The 20,163-nt window shown below is 41.6% G+C and overlaps 1 protein-coding gene across 1 annotated transcript in view; it reads right to left on the bottom strand.

Annotated features, from left to right (window-relative positions):
- CFAP61 (cilia and flagella associated protein 61) overlaps window positions 1–20,163 on the bottom strand; it is a 250,046-nt gene that overhangs the window by 149,999 nt on the left and 79,884 nt on the right. Inside the window, 4 exon segments of the mRNA XM_061435541.1 lie at window positions 578–784; window positions 3,416–3,493; window positions 9,265–9,391; window positions 18,389–18,528. Coding sequence (XP_061291525.1) covers window positions 578–784; window positions 3,416–3,493; window positions 9,265–9,391; window positions 18,389–18,528 — 552 coding nt within the window.

The following is a 20,163-nucleotide window of genomic DNA, read 5'->3' as shown; positions in this document are numbered from 1 at the left end:
ATCACTTTTATGGGATGTTATAGTGCTAATTTGGAATGTCATGATAGCACACCAGTATTCAGGATTGAACTGATTTATCCTATGAGTTCACTACTGGAATATTCTTTGCCTGAAGAACATGGTGGGACGTTTCGGCATTCACTAATGTATGTGACAGATAATTTGATTCTCACGTCCCTTAGGACACTTTTCCATAGCTTGCAGTCTTTGGTTGATATGGAAAAGCAAACAAATTGTTCTATTAATTGTGTGGGTTGTGACGGTTTCAGAAATTCAAAGTCTTCTGGGTTTTCCCTAGAGTGTGTGAAAAGGACCAAACTCAGTATGGCCATTTGAAATTCAGAGTCAAAATCCATATATAGTCAAACATATATATCACATATATGTATCATATATGTATAGTATATGTATATATGCATACACATATGTATATATATGATGCATATATCATATATATATATACACACATATATAATCAAAATCCATGGAATGAGGAAGAAATAAAATATTGGCATGCAACACGAATGACACCGTGGACGCTGGTCTGCAGGAGAGGTGGCTGAGGACACACTCTTACCTTGCCTTCCTTGACTTGTGGGTAAACAGGGTAGTAGAGACAAGATTTGTATCCTAAACGGAGGATCTCCTTGAGAAAAAACTTGGTGTAGTGCCGGAAAATGGGATTCAGGACAAAGTGATACAGGTGTCCGTGCTCTTCGCGCTGGTGGTGATTGAAGTAGATGAAATCTTCAATGTTGTAGTGGGATCGGATATACTCTATATCCTAAAAAAAAAAAAAAAGCTGAGAAAGGACACCTAAGAGGGTTTTAAACAAATGGCATGCATCTTCTGAGAAACATCATTTAAAAATAACTTTAAGGGCATGCCTTTCCCTTCTCTTCCTAAGGAGCCAGGGTAGAGACTGAGCTACGCCTGGTGGGGACTAAGAAGAGATCTACCCCAGTGTCTGCTCTAAATGGCATTCATCCTCGGGGAGAAAAGTTGAATACACACGCCCAGAGATACACACACAAGGATGTTTACCACAGTGAGGTTTCGAGTTGTGAAAACGGGGACTCAGTCCTGTGCTGGATGCTGCCCGGACGCCCTTTATCAGTGACTAACAGCTCACAACGGCCACCTCGGCAGAGAACTGCTCTGATGATGGTCATGCTTAGGTCGGTCTTCAAGAAGTTTCCCTGGAGGGACCTGGAGCCTGAGCTAATGATTCTCTCCTGCATTATCATGTTCCAGCATGTGGCCAGAGGAGTGGCTATGTAGCTGATCCCCTCTGGATGGACATCTAACTTGTTTCTAGGGCTTTGCTATGAGGAAACACATTGCCCGGTGCACCAGATCCAGGGCTTCTCTGAGAAAAATGCCCAGTGAAAGAAAAGAGACTTTAGGTACAGTAATGAGAGATGAGTTATTTTCTCCTATTACTTACTAATCTCATTTTCATGGTTAATTTTTGAAAAGCTAAAAGCTTGTTTCCCCAAAGCCACTTGCTTTGATGGCTTACTTCTGGAGGGTGGCTCAGAGCTTTGGAATTTGTTTCTCACAACTGTGCTAACAACCCAGACAGCCTTGTGTCCCAGCTTGTAGGCAGCCTCCCAGGGGCCAGAGCAATGTCATGGAAAAGCGGATAAACACACTGTCAAGGAGACCATGCCAGCCATTCGCATTGGTCATTTAATCTCTCATTCATGACATTGACAGACTTTTGAGGAAAACTGAGAAATGCAAAAGATCAGATAGAGAAACATACCACTCACTCCAAAGGAAACAGAGGTTATCTAGCAAACAGAAGATAATTAAAAAAAAAATTCTACAAAATGTCCTCAGAGATACCAAAAAGGATCTCACATAAAACATAACAAGCTGCTACAAAAAATAAAGAACAATAAGAGAACAAGGAAGGGACTTGGAAGTTAAATACATGAACTCTGAAATTAAAATTCCAGTAGAAGGTCTGAATAGACATGGATGAACAGTGCATTAGGGATCTGGAAGACAAAAATCAAGGAAATCTCCTAGAATGAAGAGTAAGAAGTACAATGGATTAAAAAATACAGGAAGAAAGATATGAGACAGCAAAGGGTCAATTCCATTTAAAAAGGAATTTAAGACAAGGAGAATACAGAAAATGAAAGAGAAGAAATAATGAAATCATGGAAGAAAGAGGTTCACAAGCTCAAAAGAGGCATAAGGTACTTAATAAGAATTTCAGGAATAAAAAGGAAAAGGGAATTCTCAAGAGAGAAAGCAAACAAACATACACTTATTTACATCAGATTGTGTTTTATCTGTGACATTGGCTACTGGAAGATAATGAGAATAAATACAACACTCTGATGAGGAATCATTTGCATAGGAACTCTATACACAGCTGAATTCAGGTGTATGGACAGATGAAAACTTGTATGTGTGTGGACTCAGAGACCTGACCCTCTTCCACCCTCTCTCCAAAAATTCTTAAAGATATATTGAATCAAAAGAATCTAAGAACAAGGATAGTTTGAATACATTGAAGAAATAAAGTCACATGAGCATATCAATAAATGCCAAAACACATTTAATAAAATTCAATATGCATGCACAATAAAAGCTTTTAGTGAACTAGAAATAGGAGAGAAGTTCCTTGATATCTTCCAGAAGCTATGTTCCCAGCTGTGAAGTCTCAATATTACATTTATCAGTTCTGCCTAAATTGTTGTGTAAAATCTACATAGGCACAAATAAATTCATAGTAAGTGTTACAAGGTTTATCCAGAAAGGAAAACACTCAAGTAAAACCAAGAAATTTTAGGCAAAAGAAACAAACAAGAGAAGACTTCCGTACCAGATACCAAAACACATGATAATGCAATAGCTATCAACAAATAAATCTATGGAATGGAATAGAGAGTAAAAATAGACACAGACACATGGAAATTTAATAACGCAAAGGCAGCATTTTAAATCAGCAGGGAAAGAATGGACTGCTCAGTAATAAATACTTTGGAATAATTGGCTGTGCATTGGGACAAAATAAAATTAGATGTCCACTTAACAACAAACACACACGATGCATGTTATTAAGTGCAAGAAAGGATGTTGGAAGGGATAAATGCATAACTCTCAATAGAGTAATTCTTTAGGGAAAGAGCTGGGACTTTTTTTGGTGTTGGGAGGTTATTTGAATTTTTAGAATGTGAATGTTTTCATGTATTCTTTGTAACATTTTAAACATTTTGAACTGAAAAAAAAAAGTGTCTGCCAAGTAGGATGCAAGCAGATCTATAGCCTTCGGGAAAAGGAGACATTCGTATTAAATAAGAGTTTAAATTAATTAAACTTAGAAAGAGACATCATGCGTTGATTCAGGAGAGGAAAAGGCGCAGTCAAGGGAAGTCATATCCACTTCCCAGCTTACCATTTCATTTCTGATCACTGCAATGCCGACTACCTGTTCTGCAACTTCAGCTACAAATACCTGAAGTGGTGTTCCATCCTGGAAAGAGAAGAAGATGCCTTAGGACCTTTCAAAATATTGCTATTAATGTTTCTGCAAGCTGTCCTTAAAGGGTTTCAACCGTGATCATAGAACAACAATGATGAAGCCACCATCCTATCACCTTCTGGGCCAGGTAATAAGTTCAATGCCCTCCTTGACTGCATTTAACCCTCACTCCAACCCTGTGAGGTAAATATTACCATTATGTCTCTACTTTATTTATGAGAAAACAGAGCTTGAGAGTCCACCTTGACAAGATCTCCAACTACTGTGGAATGGGTCTATTGATTCCAACCACTTGCTTTTGACTGGGAATCTGTATTCCTGCCAGGATAATCTCATGGACAGAGGAGCTTGGCAGGCTACAGTCCCTGGGGTCGCAGAAAGTCAGACATGACTTAGCGACTGAACAGCAACTGTTTTCTTTAGCACATCAGTGATTGTCACTGTCAGCCCAGGAGCCCTGTGTCCTGAGGATGCCAAAGAGCTTTGGTTCATGTCTGCTACTACTTTCTGTATTAGAAATTAAAATTGAGAAAAGTTTGGATTCTTCTATGAATTTTTGTTGAATTTACTCGTTAAAGCAAATTTTTTAATTTGACAAAAATATTTAGAGAAATATTTAGATGACACCACCTTTATGGCAGAAAGCGAAGAAGAACTAAAGAGCCTCTTGATGAAAGTGAAAGAGGAGAGTGAAAAATCTGGCTTAAAACTCAACTAAGATCATGGCATCTGGTCCCATCACTTCATGGCAAATAGATGGGGAAACAGTGGAAACAGTGAGAGACTTTATTTTTTTAGGCTCCAAAATCATTACAGATGGTGACTGCAGCCATGAAATTAAAAGACACTTGCTCCTTGGAAGAAAAGCTATGACTGACCTAGACATCATATTAAAAAGCAGAGACATTACTTTGCTGACAAAGGTCCATCTAGTAAAAGCTATGGTTTTTCCAGTAGTCATGTATGGATGTGAGAGTTGGACTATAAAGAAAGCTGAGCGCCGAAGAATTGATGCTTTTTAACTGTGGTGTTGGAGAAGACTCTTGAGAGTCCCTTGGACTACAAGGAGATCCAACCAGTCCATCCTAAAGGAAATCATTCCTGAATATTCATTGGAAGGACTGATGCTGAAGCTGAAACTCCAATACTTTGGCCACCTGATGAGAAGAACTGACTAATTGGAAAAGACCCTGATGCTGGGGAAGATTGAAGGCAGGAGGAGAAGGGGATGGCAGAGGATGAGGTGGTTGGATGGCATCACCGACTTGATGGACATGAGTTCAAGTAAGCTCTGGGCATTGGTGATGGACAGGGAAGCCTGGTGTGCTGCAGTCCATGGGGTTGCAAAGAGTCGGACGTGACGGAGTGAGTGAACTGAACTGATGGATTTAGAGAAAAGAGTAGCATTGTTTCAGATTTTTGCAGATCTCGAATGTGTGGCTTAATGGAAGACAGCTAGATTCTCACATCTGCTTCTGTATTCAATCTGTTGTAATATATTAGTTTGGTTGAAATGAATGCAAAAAAAAATCTGTCTTCATAAGGATAGTAGTTGGAAAAAGGAGATGTATTTAAATAATTTTTTCAGATAATTATGGATATTCTTCTTTGATGCTCCACCAAAAAGTAACATGTCGTACATATTGTATTAAAGATTTGTTGCAATGTGGATCTGAAATCCATCAGTGAATGACCTACTACATTGAAATTCACTGGTCTCTTCTTCACTTTGAATCTTTTACCTCTGCACGATTTTGTAATATCACGGCTTGTCTATCTGGAAAATATTGGTTCACCAAGCTTATGCACATTTTCCAAATGTTGACCTATTTTTAATCGCAAAATATCAAAACACTGCATTTGGTAATATCACCACCAGCTTCATCAGAAAACCTGTTTTTAAGTTTTTGGGGAGCTGTCAAGCTTATGATGGCAGATACTGATTTTCTAAAAGTCTAAGTTTTTCTTTAAAGCTTGGTCTTCATCATAGAGGATACATGCTGTCAGTTGTCTTCGTGGAGTGACCCTCTCACCTCGTTCACTTTGAAGAAAAAGTCTGCGGGCTCCCCAGGACTAAATAACCATATTTTGTCTGCCAGCTGCTCTGTGACAGCAGTGCTGCAATTCAAACAACCGCAGAAACGTTTTCCTTCAAACCACCACCACGTTTCAGTCTGCAGCCCAAGAGTGGTATGGCCGTATCTCGTTTTGCTACACAGAATATGGCAAATACATATACTCAAGGACTGAGGCTTAGTAAGTGAATAATGTTTACGGCTTCAAGGGAAACTGGCTCGCCTCTTTTTTTTTTTTTTTTGGAATTTTAATTAAAATGTCTATGGAGATAGCTGCAGATGCACCAGCAGTTGTAAAAAACAATACAGAGAGATTCCTTGTACATTTTGTCCAGTATCCTATAATGGTCACTTTCTGCAGAACACTAGTATGATATGACAAGCAGGGAAAGCACACTGATGTGATTGTGTGTGTGTGTGTATGTGTGTGTGTATTCAGGTCTGTGCGACTTTAGCCCCTGTGTGGGCTCATGTGCCCACCATTGCAGTCAAGATACTAGACAGTCCACCACAAGGATCTCTTGGCTTGCCTATTGTACCATACCTGTCTTCCCTCTGCCCCGCTCCCATCCTTAACCCTGGCAACAAGTGATCTGTTCTCCAGCTCTAAAGTGTTATCATTTACAAAATGTCATACAAGCAAAATCATACAATATATAACCTCTAGGGACTGGCTTATTTTTCCATTTAGCATAATTCTCTGAATATTTTTTAGTGGTAAAGAATCCGCCTGCCAATGCAGGAGATGCAAGAGACGTGGGTTAGATCCCTGAGTCAGGAGGATCCCCTGGAATAGGAAATGGCACCCTACTCCAATATTCTTGCCTGAAAAACTCCATGGGCAGAGGAGCCTGGTGGGTGACAGTCCATGGGGCCGCAAAGAGTTGCACATGACTGAGCAACCAATCACACACACACACACACACACCAGACATTCACCCAAGTTGATGCATGATATCAACAGTGCATCCCTTAACAGTACAGGGGTCCTTATAAAGCTAAAAATAGAACAACCATATGATCCAGCAATTCCACTTCTGAGCATATACCTGGAAAAGATGAAAACCCTAATTTGAAGAGAGACATGCACCCCAATGATCACTGCAACATTACTGACAATAGCCATGACATGGAAGCAACATAAATATCCATCAACAGAGGAATGGAGAAATAAGATGTGACACTTATATACAATGGAATGTTACTCATCTGTAAAGAACAATGAAATTTGCCATTTGCAGCAACATGGATGGACCCAGAGATGATCTTATTAACTGAAGTAAATCAGACAGAAAAAATAAATAAATAAATCTCAGGTAATATCACTTATTTGTGGAATCTAACAAAAAACAATACAAGTGAGCTTATTTACAAAACAGAAATAGACTCACAGACATGGAAAACAATCACAGTTACCAAAGGAGAAAGGGATGATGGGAGAGATAAATTGGGAGCTTGAAATTAACTGATATACTGACTGGCTGGCTCAGTCACTCAGTCGTGTCCGATTCTTTGCAATCCTAAGGACGGTAGCCCACCAGGTTCCACTGTCCGTGGGATTTTTTTCAGGCAGGCATACTGGAGTGGGTTGCCATTTCCTCCTCCAGGGGATCTTCGTGACCTAGCAAATGAACCCACATCTCCTTTGGCTCCTGCATTGCAGGAGAATTCTTTACCACTGAGCTACTCGGGAAGCCCAACTGATATACATTACTATATATAAAACAGATAAATAACAAGGACTTACTGTATAGATATACATATATTTACCTGAATCACTCTGTGGTACACCTGAAACTAATACAACATTATAACTCAACTATGCTTAAACAAACAAAAAAACAGTACATCGTTTGCTACTGCTGAGCTCTATTCAATGGCATGGAGGTAACACAGCTTATCCACCTATTGAAGGACACCTGGTCTGACTCCAGCTGCTATGAACACTTGTATTCAAATCTTCCTTTTTCTGGGATAAATGGTCAGGAGTGTAATCACCAGGTCACATGACTGTTGTATTGTCTGTTTTTTTAAGGGATAGCCAAAATGTGCTCCAGAGGGGGGATAGCATTTCACATCCCACCAGCAACAGAGGAGTGACCCAATTTCCCAGCATCCTTGCCAGCACCGAGGAGCATCCCTCTTTTTAGTTTTGGCCATTCTGCTGGTGCACAGTGATCTGCTGTCATGGGCTTTCTGCTCCTGTCGCTCCTGTGAGAGCAGAGCAGCAAACTCAGTGACCACTGGCAAGTTTGCTGCCCCACCCCCGATCCACACCGAGGTCCCTGAGGTTTTTCCCACCATTGCTTTTGCACCATCAGTGCGAATATCAATTTGGCAGAAAAGAAAAATAATTTCTTACTCTTCTTAGGAGGATAGTTTTAATCTCACAGACTCCCTGAATGTCTTGGGGACCCCTAGAGTTCCTTAGAACCCGCTTTAAGAACTGGGCCACTACATCATACTGTGTCAGCCAGCCACGAGGGAAGGAACAAAAAAAATATATAAACCAAGACCAAAAGAGATCAAGACAAACCAAAACAGAAAAACATGTGAGGAAGGGAAGTTTTCTTTTCATTCAATGCCTTTATATTTATTAAAACTCTCACCATGTTTGTGTTTGTTGGCTCCCTCTTGATGAGTTTTAGATTGACTGAAAGGGTTATTCAAAAGAGCCCATAACTGGGAACTCGCCAGATGACCTGAGAGGTGGAATGAATAAACGGGTATGTTCAAGCAATGAAGTACTTTGTACACCACACTGTGGCTGAATCTCACAGTTGTGGCTGAGCAAAAGATGCTTGGTGTCAGAAAACATAGTGTCTGATCCCTTTAAATAAAGCTCAAAAGCCAGGTATTTATGATCTTAGAAGTGAAGGTAGTACTAACCCGGGGGGAGGGAGGAGTCACTAAATGAGAACTTGAAAGGGACTTCCAGTGGGCTGGGATTAGTCTGTTTCCTGTTTATTCCATGGTGTATTCAAATTGTGAAATCTATCAAACATTTTTTATTGGTTATGCTTCAGTGAAATTTTTTTAAATAAAATTCATCAAAACAGTAATGAAGCATTTTCCTAACCGCATGCATTCTTCCACATCTGGAGGAAGGTAACTGGCATGGTCCTTAAGAAGGCAGCAATGACATAAGGACCACCGCTAGCTTGCCCTTTGTTATGCCAAATGTATCATATACTTCCTGTACTAGAAAGAGAGCCCCAGATTTGTCACACAGGATCTTCCCAGCCAATCTGATCTTTGAGGATGCAGCCAGGTCACCAAAAGGGTATGGACCAACCCATCATCCAGAGGGTGAGATGGGTGCTGCTGGGGTGGGCACCAGGGACCCAAGGATCCCCTAACCTGACTCAGATGTGCCTATTCCAAGCACTGGGGTCTCATTTTCTTACACGTTGCCTAGATTAAGTTCAAATTTTCTATGCCCGAGATTTAGGGCATATCTGATCAGCCCCCATGGGGTCACTAGTGAGAAAACAGCCCCAAACTTCTTTAAACCTCAGTTTCCTTTTTCTTTTTTTCTCCCTCCCCTCTCCCAACCCCACCTCTGTTGCTCCCCACCACCCAATTCTCCAACAAGGTCCAAGAAAACTTCAGGATAGAACCTACCCGGTACTCATAAGTACCAAAGCATGGGGAAAGGAAGCCAGTCTGGAAGTGGCAGGTACTTACAGGGTCCCTGCGAGCCTCGTTGTACTGCTTCAAATCCTCCAATATGCTTTTACACGGCATGAGGGTGCTGACGAGCTTTTCAACACCAGGAGTGTCCAAGAGGGTAGCTAATCTTATTTTAATGGTCCTGGGTAAGAAGAGACACATTTTCTTTTTCCGCTTAAAGTACTAAAATACATATTCTCCCTGTCCCCCAAATGGAGACAAGATTGTAACAGATCACACTTATGTAAAATAATATCCAGCAAAATATTTTTATATAACATTGGGATTTAATTAAAAAGTAACTCTTCATTCTAGAAAACATGGAAAACATTCATTTAAAAAGTGAGAACAATAAGGTTAGAAGAAAAAGAAAACAGCAACACTGATTGTAACCATTAACCAAACAATATAAAGTCAAATTTTAAATTTATTTCATTTAAAATATTCAGCACTATGCTTTATGTCACATTGCTTCATACATAAAGCCAAACTCTGTCAAATTTATAAAGTATGTTAAGAGGTTAAAAACTTACACTGAACCCAGGCTGGCTTCACGAGTCTTAAATTTCTTAATAATTTTATCTCTGATTTCGTGATTTTACGTGAAGTCTAGGAGGACAATGGAGCACGTCCGGGGCTTGATGCCTTGGCTCACAGGTGGTACCCACCTCATCCAGCTCCCATGATGGTTTCTCCCCGATCTGTGCCCTGCCTTTGGCACCTCCCCAATCTCTGCCCTGTGATGGCTTCCATCCTCTGCCAGGGTGACAACTGGGTGCATCAGTGGGGGAGCCCCACTTTGAGCAATCCTGCCCCACCCCCGCTGGGGTCCTGGACATGGACCTGGGGAGGATCGGCATCAAACTGTGCCCCTGGAGTCTCTAATCAGAGCAAGGTGGTGGCTGTTCGCACCCAGGGCAGGCAGTGCCACAGTGTGTTAGGCTGGCAACTCAGTGTAGAGCGCCAGCCCACCCCATACCTAGGTATTCAGGGCGTCTGAGTGCCTGTTTGCCACGGGATGGAGCTGTGGACCCATGCGAAGGGGAAGTGATGATGTCTCCACCTTAGCCTGGAGGCTGGGCCCTGCATACGATGTAGGGTTCATACAAGGCACACTCTCCAGTCATTATAGGGTTATTAGTGTTATTATCAAATAGGACAAGGCTACTCCTCCTACTATTAATAAAGTGAAATACTCTAACCTACTTTGCTTCCAACTGTAGTGAATATTTGTGCTTATGTTTTCATGTCCGCTTCCGTTCTATGTGCAAAGCAGCACATTTGTAAAGAACAATCTACATATATAGTTAAGTGATATAAAAATGATCAATTACTTTGTCTCTTAGTCACGTCCAACTCTTTGTGACCCCAGGGACTGTAGCCCACCAGCCTCTTCTGTCCATGGAGTTTTCCAGGCAAGAACACTAGAGTGGGTTGCCATTTCTTTCTCCAGGGGATCTTCCTGACCCAAGGATCAAACCCACATCCCCTGCATCTCCTGCACTGGCAGGCAGATTCTTTACCGCTGAGCCAATCAATTGGGAAGCCCCAATCAATTGCTATCACCTGAATAATAGAATAATAATAAAATTGGTAAAAGAGTACATCAAGGCTGTATATTGTCACCCTGCTTATTTAACTGATACGCAGAGCACATCATGAAAAATGCTGGGCTGGATGAAGCACAAGCTGGAATCAAGATTACCGGGAGAAATATCAATAACCTCAGATATGCAGATGACACCCTTATGGCAGAAAGTGAAGAAGAACTAAAGAGCCTCTTGATGAAAGTGAAAGAGGAGAGTGAAAAAGTTGGCTTAAAACTCAACATTCAGAAAACGAAGATCATGGCATCTGGTCCCATCACTTCATGGCAAATAGATGGGAAAACAATGGAAACAGTGACAAACTTTATTTTCTTGGGCTCCAAAATCACTGCAGATGGCGATGGCAGCCATAAAATTAAAAGGCACTTGCTCCTTGGAAGAAAAGTTATGACTGACCTAGACAGCATATTAAAAAGTAGAGCCATTACTTTGCCACCAAAGTCTATCTAGCCAAAGCTATGGTTTTTCCAGTGGTCATGTATGGATGTAGGAGTTGGACCATAAAGAAAGCTGAGTGCAAAGAATTGATGCTTTTGAACTGTGGTGTTGGAGAAGACTTTTGAGAGTCCCTTGGACTACAAAGAGATCCAACCAGTCCATCCTAAAGGAAATCAGTCCTGAATATGAATTGGAAGGACTGATGCTGAAGCTGAAACTCCAATACTTTGGCCATCTTATTCGAAGAACTGACTCATTGGAAAAGACCCTGATGCTGGGAAAGAATGAAGGTGGGGGGAGAAGGGGATGACAGAGGATGAGAAGGTTGGATGGCATCACTGATTCGATGGACATGAGTTTGAGTAAGCTCCAGGAGTTGGTGATGGACAGAGAAGCCTGGTGTGCTACAGCTCATGAGGTTGCAAAGAGTCAGACACGACTGAGCAACTGAACTGAACTGAACTGAACAACAGAAACAGCATGAGCAATTTTTAAGTGAAAGATAAGAACATGATTCTGACATGGCCACCTTGTGCCAAAATCTAGTTCAGATGTTCCTACTTGTATCTCTCCACAAGTTTGGAATGAGGAGTTTTGGATCATCGTTCTTTCATTATCAGCTCTGTGCTGGGTCCCTTCCTCTTCCCCACAACCAGGCACAGAGCCGGGAAAGAGACCATGCCCACCAGCTCTTCTGCCGGTTACCATGCACAACCTTCCCAGAAGTGAACACATGCTCAGGCCAAGACGGTTTAGGCATTTTCTCCTCAAGGGCTCACACGTGGTTCTAGGGCTGCTTTGAATCAGAGAGGAGCTTAGCCATGGTTGTCCACCCATCCATGGGGCTTCCTCCAGCCATAGAAGAAGCAAGTTCTCCCAAGGGGGTCCTACATGGGCCCCCCTGGTTTCCTAACCCTTCCCCGTGGCCCTTCACCTCCCCAGGTCACTCCACCTTCACATGTCCCTCCTCTGCTGAACTTGGATGTTCAGGAAATGTCACCTCTCCACGAAGAAGTGATGTCATCCTCGCCCACTGGTCCCTTCTTGGATCTGGAAAGTTTTGTTTCACAAGAGATTTTGTTCTGCTTTTGGCGGATTCTGGCCTCAAAGGTCAGATTTTATAGCATTTAATCAGACTGCATACATAACAAAATAGAAAATCATACATAAAAGTAGAAGGAAAAAGATTTAACAGTTAATTTTTCAACTTCAGGTTGAATGAATGAATGGTTATAGACACCTAGCAGTCAATGTGTATGTCATCACTCAGTCCTGCAGAATATAGGGTGGTTTTTTGATGCCAGTGAATTAAAACTAAATGATGGAAAGAAGAAAAAGTAATTTGAATCTTTCTGCATTTCAAAGGAGTGATCTATGTAATAGAAACATAAAATAATTCGACAGCTATCGGCATTTCAGTTTAAACCAAAACAAAATGATAACCACAAAATAAAGTTTCTCTTGGCTTCTATTCAAGGAAGCTGGTTAAAAGCACCAGAAAGACTGATAGCCCTAAACCACTCTCAGTGACAACATGGGCCTGAAACAGGTAGAATGGCGCCATGCTAGAAAAAGATGACTACCAGGCATCAGTGAGCCACCCATGGAGAAGCATATAAAGCAAAAACACTGAGGGAAGGAGCCATTTAAAAGCCAACTCCTAAGGGCATTTTTATTTGCTGAGCAAAGTTGACAATAAGTAGTATGATTCAACTTAGAGGTCAATGTTTATTCATAGAAAATCATTTCTGGCACCAAAAAAAAAAAATATATATATATATATATATCAGTTGGATGAGTAAGTTTGAAACCTAATCTCCCAAATTTAAAAAAAAAATGGCAAATTTCAGAAAAACATGCTTTGGAAGGGCAGGAAGATGGAATGACCAGTTGGTTCATCCAAACGTGTCCTCTGGTCATGAATAAAGAATAAAAGCCCATGGAATGGTGGCTCAGATGGTAAAAAATCCACCTGCAATACAGGAGATCTGGGTTCGATCCCTGGGTCTGGAAGATGCCCTGGAGAATGGAACGGCTGGCTACCCACTCCAGAATTCTCCAATTCTCTGGCCTGGAGAATTCCATGGACAGAGGAGCCTGGCGGGCTACAGTCCATGGGGTTGCAAAGTCAGACACGACTGAGAGACTTTCACACACATAACGGTGAAGGACAGGCAGGCGGAGGAAAGGAACAGGGGTCCTCATACCACACACCCCCCTGAGGTTATATAAGCAGGCACCCCTGAGATCACTCGGTGAAGGAGAGTGTTAAAAAGCGTTCAGTTATGCACATTCCAAATGAAAGCTAACATAAATGCTGGGAAATGTCCTCTCAAAGACCAGTAGCCACAAATGAAATGAGAGGGGCCCCCTCGTGGAATCTGTTGACAGAGAGGTAACACCGCTAACAACCAAGCAATTTGTCCCTGTGCTCAGCAGCATGGCCAGAGGCCAGGTGACAGACATAAATATAATTTCCCAAGGGAAGAGGAAGGCGATCCGGTGGGAGCCGAGGACAGGAGGTCATGAAATTTAGAGTAACCAAACTTAAGGGCAAGAACAATCCATCCCAGATGTCAAGAGAAGTGAAGCAAAAAATGGAAGAACACGGATGTATTTAAAGCCACAGCTCAAAAAGCGGGGCAGCGGAGGGCTGTGCCCACATGGCTGCTCCACTGCCTCCTGCCCTCTGCCCCCACGTGTCTCATGCCCTCACATTCGCCCTAATCACTACCCGGTCTGTATCTTCTCACTCCCCTTCCTTTGCATCTTCCTCCTCTACCTGGAATGCAGGTAGAATTCTTTAGAATTAAAGATCTAGGTTTGCTCTAGAGAACAATGACCCATTGCCATGGCCACAAGAGAGACATCCCCTGTTGGTGACACACACATGGGTTTTGAGGGACATCCGCCCCTACACGCAAGCACAGATTCCAAGCAGCAAGGAGTCAGGAACAAGAGTAAAAGTGCAAAGGAGCCACAAGACTGGACACTCAGTGTGTCCACACTGAGAACTGGGTGAGCGGTGGTGGGTGGGTTGTCAATGAAACTCAGAGCAACAAAGGAAAGCTCCCAAAGAGGGCTCAGAGGGGAACAGTGACAAAGACCATGACTTTCTAAGGACCCGGAAACTATTTCTGCTTGAGAGTTTAACTTTTCAGAAAAGAACCCAGGTGCACACAATCTGCACCTTTATATGTAAGTGATTAGAACAAAGCAAACATGAAGCTGACATTGCAAATAGTTACAAAGAATAGCGAGGGCCCTGCTGCCACCAGGATTAATTTCCAGATGCATGTTGAAAGTCTCATTGTTTTGAAAAATTAAACTTAATTTTTAATAAAAGAAATATGTGTTCATAGTAAGAAAAGGAAGTGTACAAGAAAGGAACATGACTATGAATTAAATAATTAAGCAACTAAGAGCAAGGTCATGACCACAGGCAGACCCGGGGCCCAGTCCTGACCGAATGTCATCTGGCTGCTGTCGTCAGTGTGTTTATTCATGAGTAGCATTGGAAGTCATGAGAAAATGTCACCAATATGCTCTATTCAAGAATGCAGAGAGTGTAAAGAGCACCTAATAAAAGTTTTACTTGAGTCATAGTAAAATTTAAACTCTCAGTGATACAAAATTAACTTCATTTTCTGTTATGGACATAATGCATGCCTATAATTAAAAAAAAATCACACAGAAATAAACAACCCACTCTTAAAAAGGGCAGAAGATATGAACAGACATCTCACCAAAGTAGATACACAGATTGCAGACAGCAAATGAAAAGATGCTCAACATCATAAATCAGTATGGAAATGCAAATTAAAGCAAGATACCACAATACAACTATTAGAATGGCAAAAATTCAGAACACTGACAAATGCCGGTGAGGATGTGAAGAAGCATTCATTGCTGGCAGGAACGCAAAATGGTGGAGGACTTTGGAAGACAAGGGGGTAGTTTCTTACAAAACTCAATATTCTTACCATACAATCTATGGTTGTGCTCCTTGGTTTATACCCAAATGAGTCAAAAACTTACGTCCACACAAAAACCTGCACACGAATGTTTGTATTTGCCTTTGTAGTCTGCCTTATTCATAGTTGCCAAAACTTGGAAGCAACCAAGCGGTCTTTCAGTAGGTGAGAGGATAAATAAACTGCGGTCCATCCATCCAAAGGAATACCATTCAGGGTTAAAATGAATTCAGCCATCAAGCCTTGAAAATACTAATTACTAAATGAAAGAGGCTAATCTGTAAAGGCCAGACACTGTATGATTCCAGCTATTACATTCTGTGTGTGTGTTAGTTGCTCAGTTGTGTCCAACTCTTTGTGACCCCACAAACTGTAGCCCGCCAGGCTTCTCTGTCCATGGAATTCTCCAGGCAAGAATACTGGAGTGGATTGCCATTCCCTTCTCTAGGGGATCTTCCCGACCCAGGGATCAAACCCTGGTCTCCTGCATTGCAGGCAGATTCTTTACAGTTTGAACTATAGGGAACAAAACTACGGAAATGGTGATAAGGCCAGTGGCTGAAAGAGATGGCGGGGAAGGAGAGAGAGATGAACAGGTGGAGTACACAGGAGTTTTAGAAACTACTATATGGCAAAACCAATACAATATTGTAAAAAAAAAAAAAAGAAAAGAAACTACTCTATATGAAATTATAATGGAGGACACATCATTACACATTTGACCAGACCCATCAGCAGTGGCTACAGGACTGGAAAAGGTCAGTTTTCATTTCAAGCCCAAAGAATGTTCAAACTACCACACAACTGCACTCATCTCACATGCTAGCAACGTAATGCTCAAAATTCTCCAACCAGGCTTCAACAGTATGTGAACCGCAAACTTCCAGATGTTCAAGCTGGATTTAGAAAAGGCAGAGGAACCAGAGATCAGATTTCCAACATCTGTTGGATCAAAGAAAAAGCAAGAGAATTTCAGAAAAATATCTACTTTTGTTTCATTGACTATGCTAAAGTCTTTCACTGTGTGGATCACAATAAACTGAAAAATTATTAAAAAGATGGGAATACCAGACCACCTTACCTGTCTCCTGAGAAATCTGTATGAAGGTCAAGAAGCAACAGCTAGAACTGGACATGGAAAATGGACTGGTTCCAAATTGGGAAAGGAGTATGTCAAGGCTGTATATTGTCACCCTGCTTATTTAACTTATGTGCAGAGTACATCATGTGAAATGCTGGGCTGGATGAAGCACAAGCTGGAATCAAGATTGCCAGGAGAAATATTAATAACCTTAGATATGCAGATGACACCACCCTTATGGAAGAAATCGAAGAGGAACTGAAGAGCCTCTTGATGAAAGTGAAAAGCTGGCTTGAAACCCAACATTCAGAAAACAAAGATCATGGCATCTGGTACCATCACTTCATGGCAAATAGATGGGAAAACAATGGAAACAGTGAGACTTTATTCTTCTGGGCTCCAAAATCACTGCAGATGGTGACTGCAGCCATGAAATTAAAAGATGCTTGCTCCTTGGAAGGAAAGCTATGACCAACCTAGACTGCATATTAAAAAGCAGAGACATTACTTTGCCAACAAAGGTCTGTCTAGTCAAAGCTATGGTTTTTCCAATAGTTATGTATGGATATGAGAGTTGGACCATAAAGAAAGCTGAGTGCCAAAGAACTGATGCTTTTGAACTGTGGTGTTGGAGAAGACTCTTAAGAGTCCCTAGGACTGCAAGGAGATCCAATCAGTCCATTCTAAAAGAAATCAGTCCTGAATATTCATTGGAAGGGCTGATGCTAAAGCTGAAGCTCCAATAATTTGGCCGCTTAATGCAAAGGACTTGGGAAATACTCTAATGTCAGGAAAGACTGAAGGCAGGAGAAGAAGGGGACGACAGGATGAGGTGGTTGGACGGCATCACCGACTTGATGGACATGAGTTTGAGCAAACTCTGAGAGTTGGTGATGGACAGAGAAGCCTGGAGTGCTGCAGTCCATGAGGTCACAAAGAGTTAGGCATGACAGAGTGACTGAACTGAATTGAACTGATAGAAGGTGTAACCGATGAGCAAGCCTTCATGTAAACTGTGGACTCTGGTTGATGATGGTGCATCCCTATAGGTTCATCGATGGTACAAATGGTGCTGTGAGCCTAAAACTGCTCTAGAAAATAAAATTTATTCATGAAAAAAATTAAACAGAGCCCACAGATATAAAGCAAAGAATACATTGCCATGTACACCCCCACATCTTTGTCTTGCTTCCCAAAGGCACATAAAGTTAATAAAGTCCTATGGACTTTTCTAGAATGTCTCTTATGTATATAAGATTAAAAACAAATCTTGATTTTTTTTCTTGCATGTTCTAAAAAGACCTTCTCCGTCCTGAGAGATGGTAAGGATCAGTCTGCACTCACACTCCCCATGGGCTTCCTCTGACTGGGTTTATTCTTGCAGTGACACGTCTCCGTGGTCCCACAGACCCACGGCTGGTATCTCCATCACAGCTGCAGGTTACTTTTACTTGAGTGTTTATGAGCTTTGAAAGGACCGGGGAAACATCAGTAGGTTGCTCACTGCTGTATTCTCAGAACCTTGCCTGGAACCTAGCACTGTAGACACAGTTTCTAATTTGGACCTATTGCAATATTTACACTGAACTCTTCGATCATGTGGGAATTTCTTTTACTGGAGAATATGAAGAATATTTCTGTTCTTGTTTTTACCCCATCACTTACAGAATAATTCTTTCTTTTCCCATCATTGTGACACAAATGCCATCACATATATTCATCTATATGCCTTTAAACACACACACATTCAATTTTTACTCTCTTGGGGTCTTTCTTGTGTTACCTTGCTCTACCCATAGAAATGGTCAAATGACATTGTTTTGATTATCTTAGAGTTGGATTATGCTTTAATATCTGACTGGACTAGTAATTTGTCACTATGATTCTTTCCCTAAATAGATTGGTAAAAATCACTTAATGAAGCCCTCCACCAAGAAGATGATTTTAAAAATAAGTTATTAAAATGGCAGGGAGTTCCTTTTCCGTTCTCCTTTTGTAACTTCATGGATTGTCTTTTCGCCCTCCGAGCATCTGCTTACTTGAGCAACCCTGCCCGATGGAAGACATACAGGTCCTGCTCTAGGGTGCAGTTGTTGAATGGAACCACCTTCACGAAGCTCTGGATGAGGACAAACTCAGGGGTGAGATGCGGCACAGAAACAATGCAGAAGTCCTTGTCCTGATGTGATTGGAAACCAGAAATCATTAATCACCAAACAAATTCCTGCTGTAAAACACTAAAGAGGAGTAAAATGTGTGAAGGAGACTGTACTCAAGTTAAACATTCCTATCATTTGGAAAATAATCAGAAAATTCAGGGAGATAAACAACTGTAAGAATATGGGGAAAATGTCTGGTCTTTGACTGAAACCTACATAAAAGAATACTGTGAACAATGGAAGCCATTTGGCACAGCTGTGTTTTTGGAAGTAGAGTTTTAAAGTAAGGACGTTTCCATTTGCAAACTCACTTGTATCCAGGAGTGAATGAAGCAGTGCACTGCCATGGCAAAGGCCTGGGTTTACCCAGTGCTGCTGTGCCAGTCGTGGTCCCTGCCTCCGTGAGGAGAGAGGGTGGTGCTTCAGGCCTTTTCAGCTCCAAAGTCCTGTGATTACTCAGGCATGGATGTCTGTGTATTTTGTCACGATGTGATCTTCCCTGGGTGATGAGATCTAAGGGCAGGTTAACCTGGGCAGTGATATTTGCGTGTCCTGACCTGAAACATGCTAGCCAGGAGCTGCTTCTGGCCACCAAGCTTTTGGAACCTGGCTAGTGTGACAGGGGAATCCAATTGTTACTTTTACTTCATTTTGATTAATCTAAATTTAAATTTCAAAACTGATACTTGGGAACCCTCCTACATTGTTGGTGGGAATGTACACTGAGGCAGCCACTATGGAGAGCAGGATGAAGGTTCCTCAAAAAATTAAAAACAGAACTACCATATGACCCAGCAATCCTACTCCTGGAGAAAACTACACCTCAAAAAGGTACACGCACCCAGGACATGGAAGCAACCTAAATGTCCATCGACAGATGAATGGAAAAGATGTGTGTATATATGTATACACACACATACACACATGATGGAATATTACTCAGCCATAAAAAAAGAATGAAATACTGCCATTTGCAGCTACATGGATGGACCTAGATATTATCATACTAAGTGAAGTAATTCAGACAGAGAAAGGCAAATACCATATAATCACATACATGTGGAATCTAAAAAAATAATACAAATGAACTTATTTATAAAAAGAAACAGACTCACAGACATAGAAAACAAGCTTATGGTTGCAAAGAGGAGGGGGAGTAGGGGAGGTGTGGAGTAGGAGCTCCGGGTCAGTAGACACAAACTGCTGCTGCTGCTGCTAAGTCGCGTCAGTCGTGTCCGACTCTGTGCGACCCCATAGACGGCAGCCCACCAGGCTCCCCCGTCCCTGGGATTCTCCAGGCAAGAACACTGGAGTGGGCTGCCATTTCCTTCTCCAGTGCATGAAAGTGAAAAGTGAAAGTGAAGTCTCTCAGTCATGTCCGACTCTTAGCAACCTCATGGACTGCAGCCCACCAGGCTCCTCTGTCCATGGGATTTTCCAGGCAAGAGTACTGGAGTGGGGTGCCATTGCCTTCTCTGAAACACAAACTATTACGTATCAAATAGATAAGCAACAAGGTCTCACAGTATAGCAGAGGGAACTACATTCCATATCCTTCAGTAAATCATAATGGTAAAGAAAAAATAATAAAATAAAAACTCAGTTGTTATTGGAAAAGTTGCATGTCTGTTTAGAACAAGTGGGTATATGAATCT

Source organism: Bos javanicus, chromosome 13 (assembly GCF_032452875.1).
Source record: "Bos javanicus breed banteng chromosome 13, ARS-OSU_banteng_1.0, whole genome shotgun sequence".
Taxonomy (NCBI): domain Eukaryota; kingdom Metazoa; phylum Chordata; class Mammalia; order Artiodactyla; family Bovidae; genus Bos; species Bos javanicus.
Note: the sequence above shows the minus strand (reverse complement) of the source record. Positions and strands in the feature narration are given on the sequence as shown.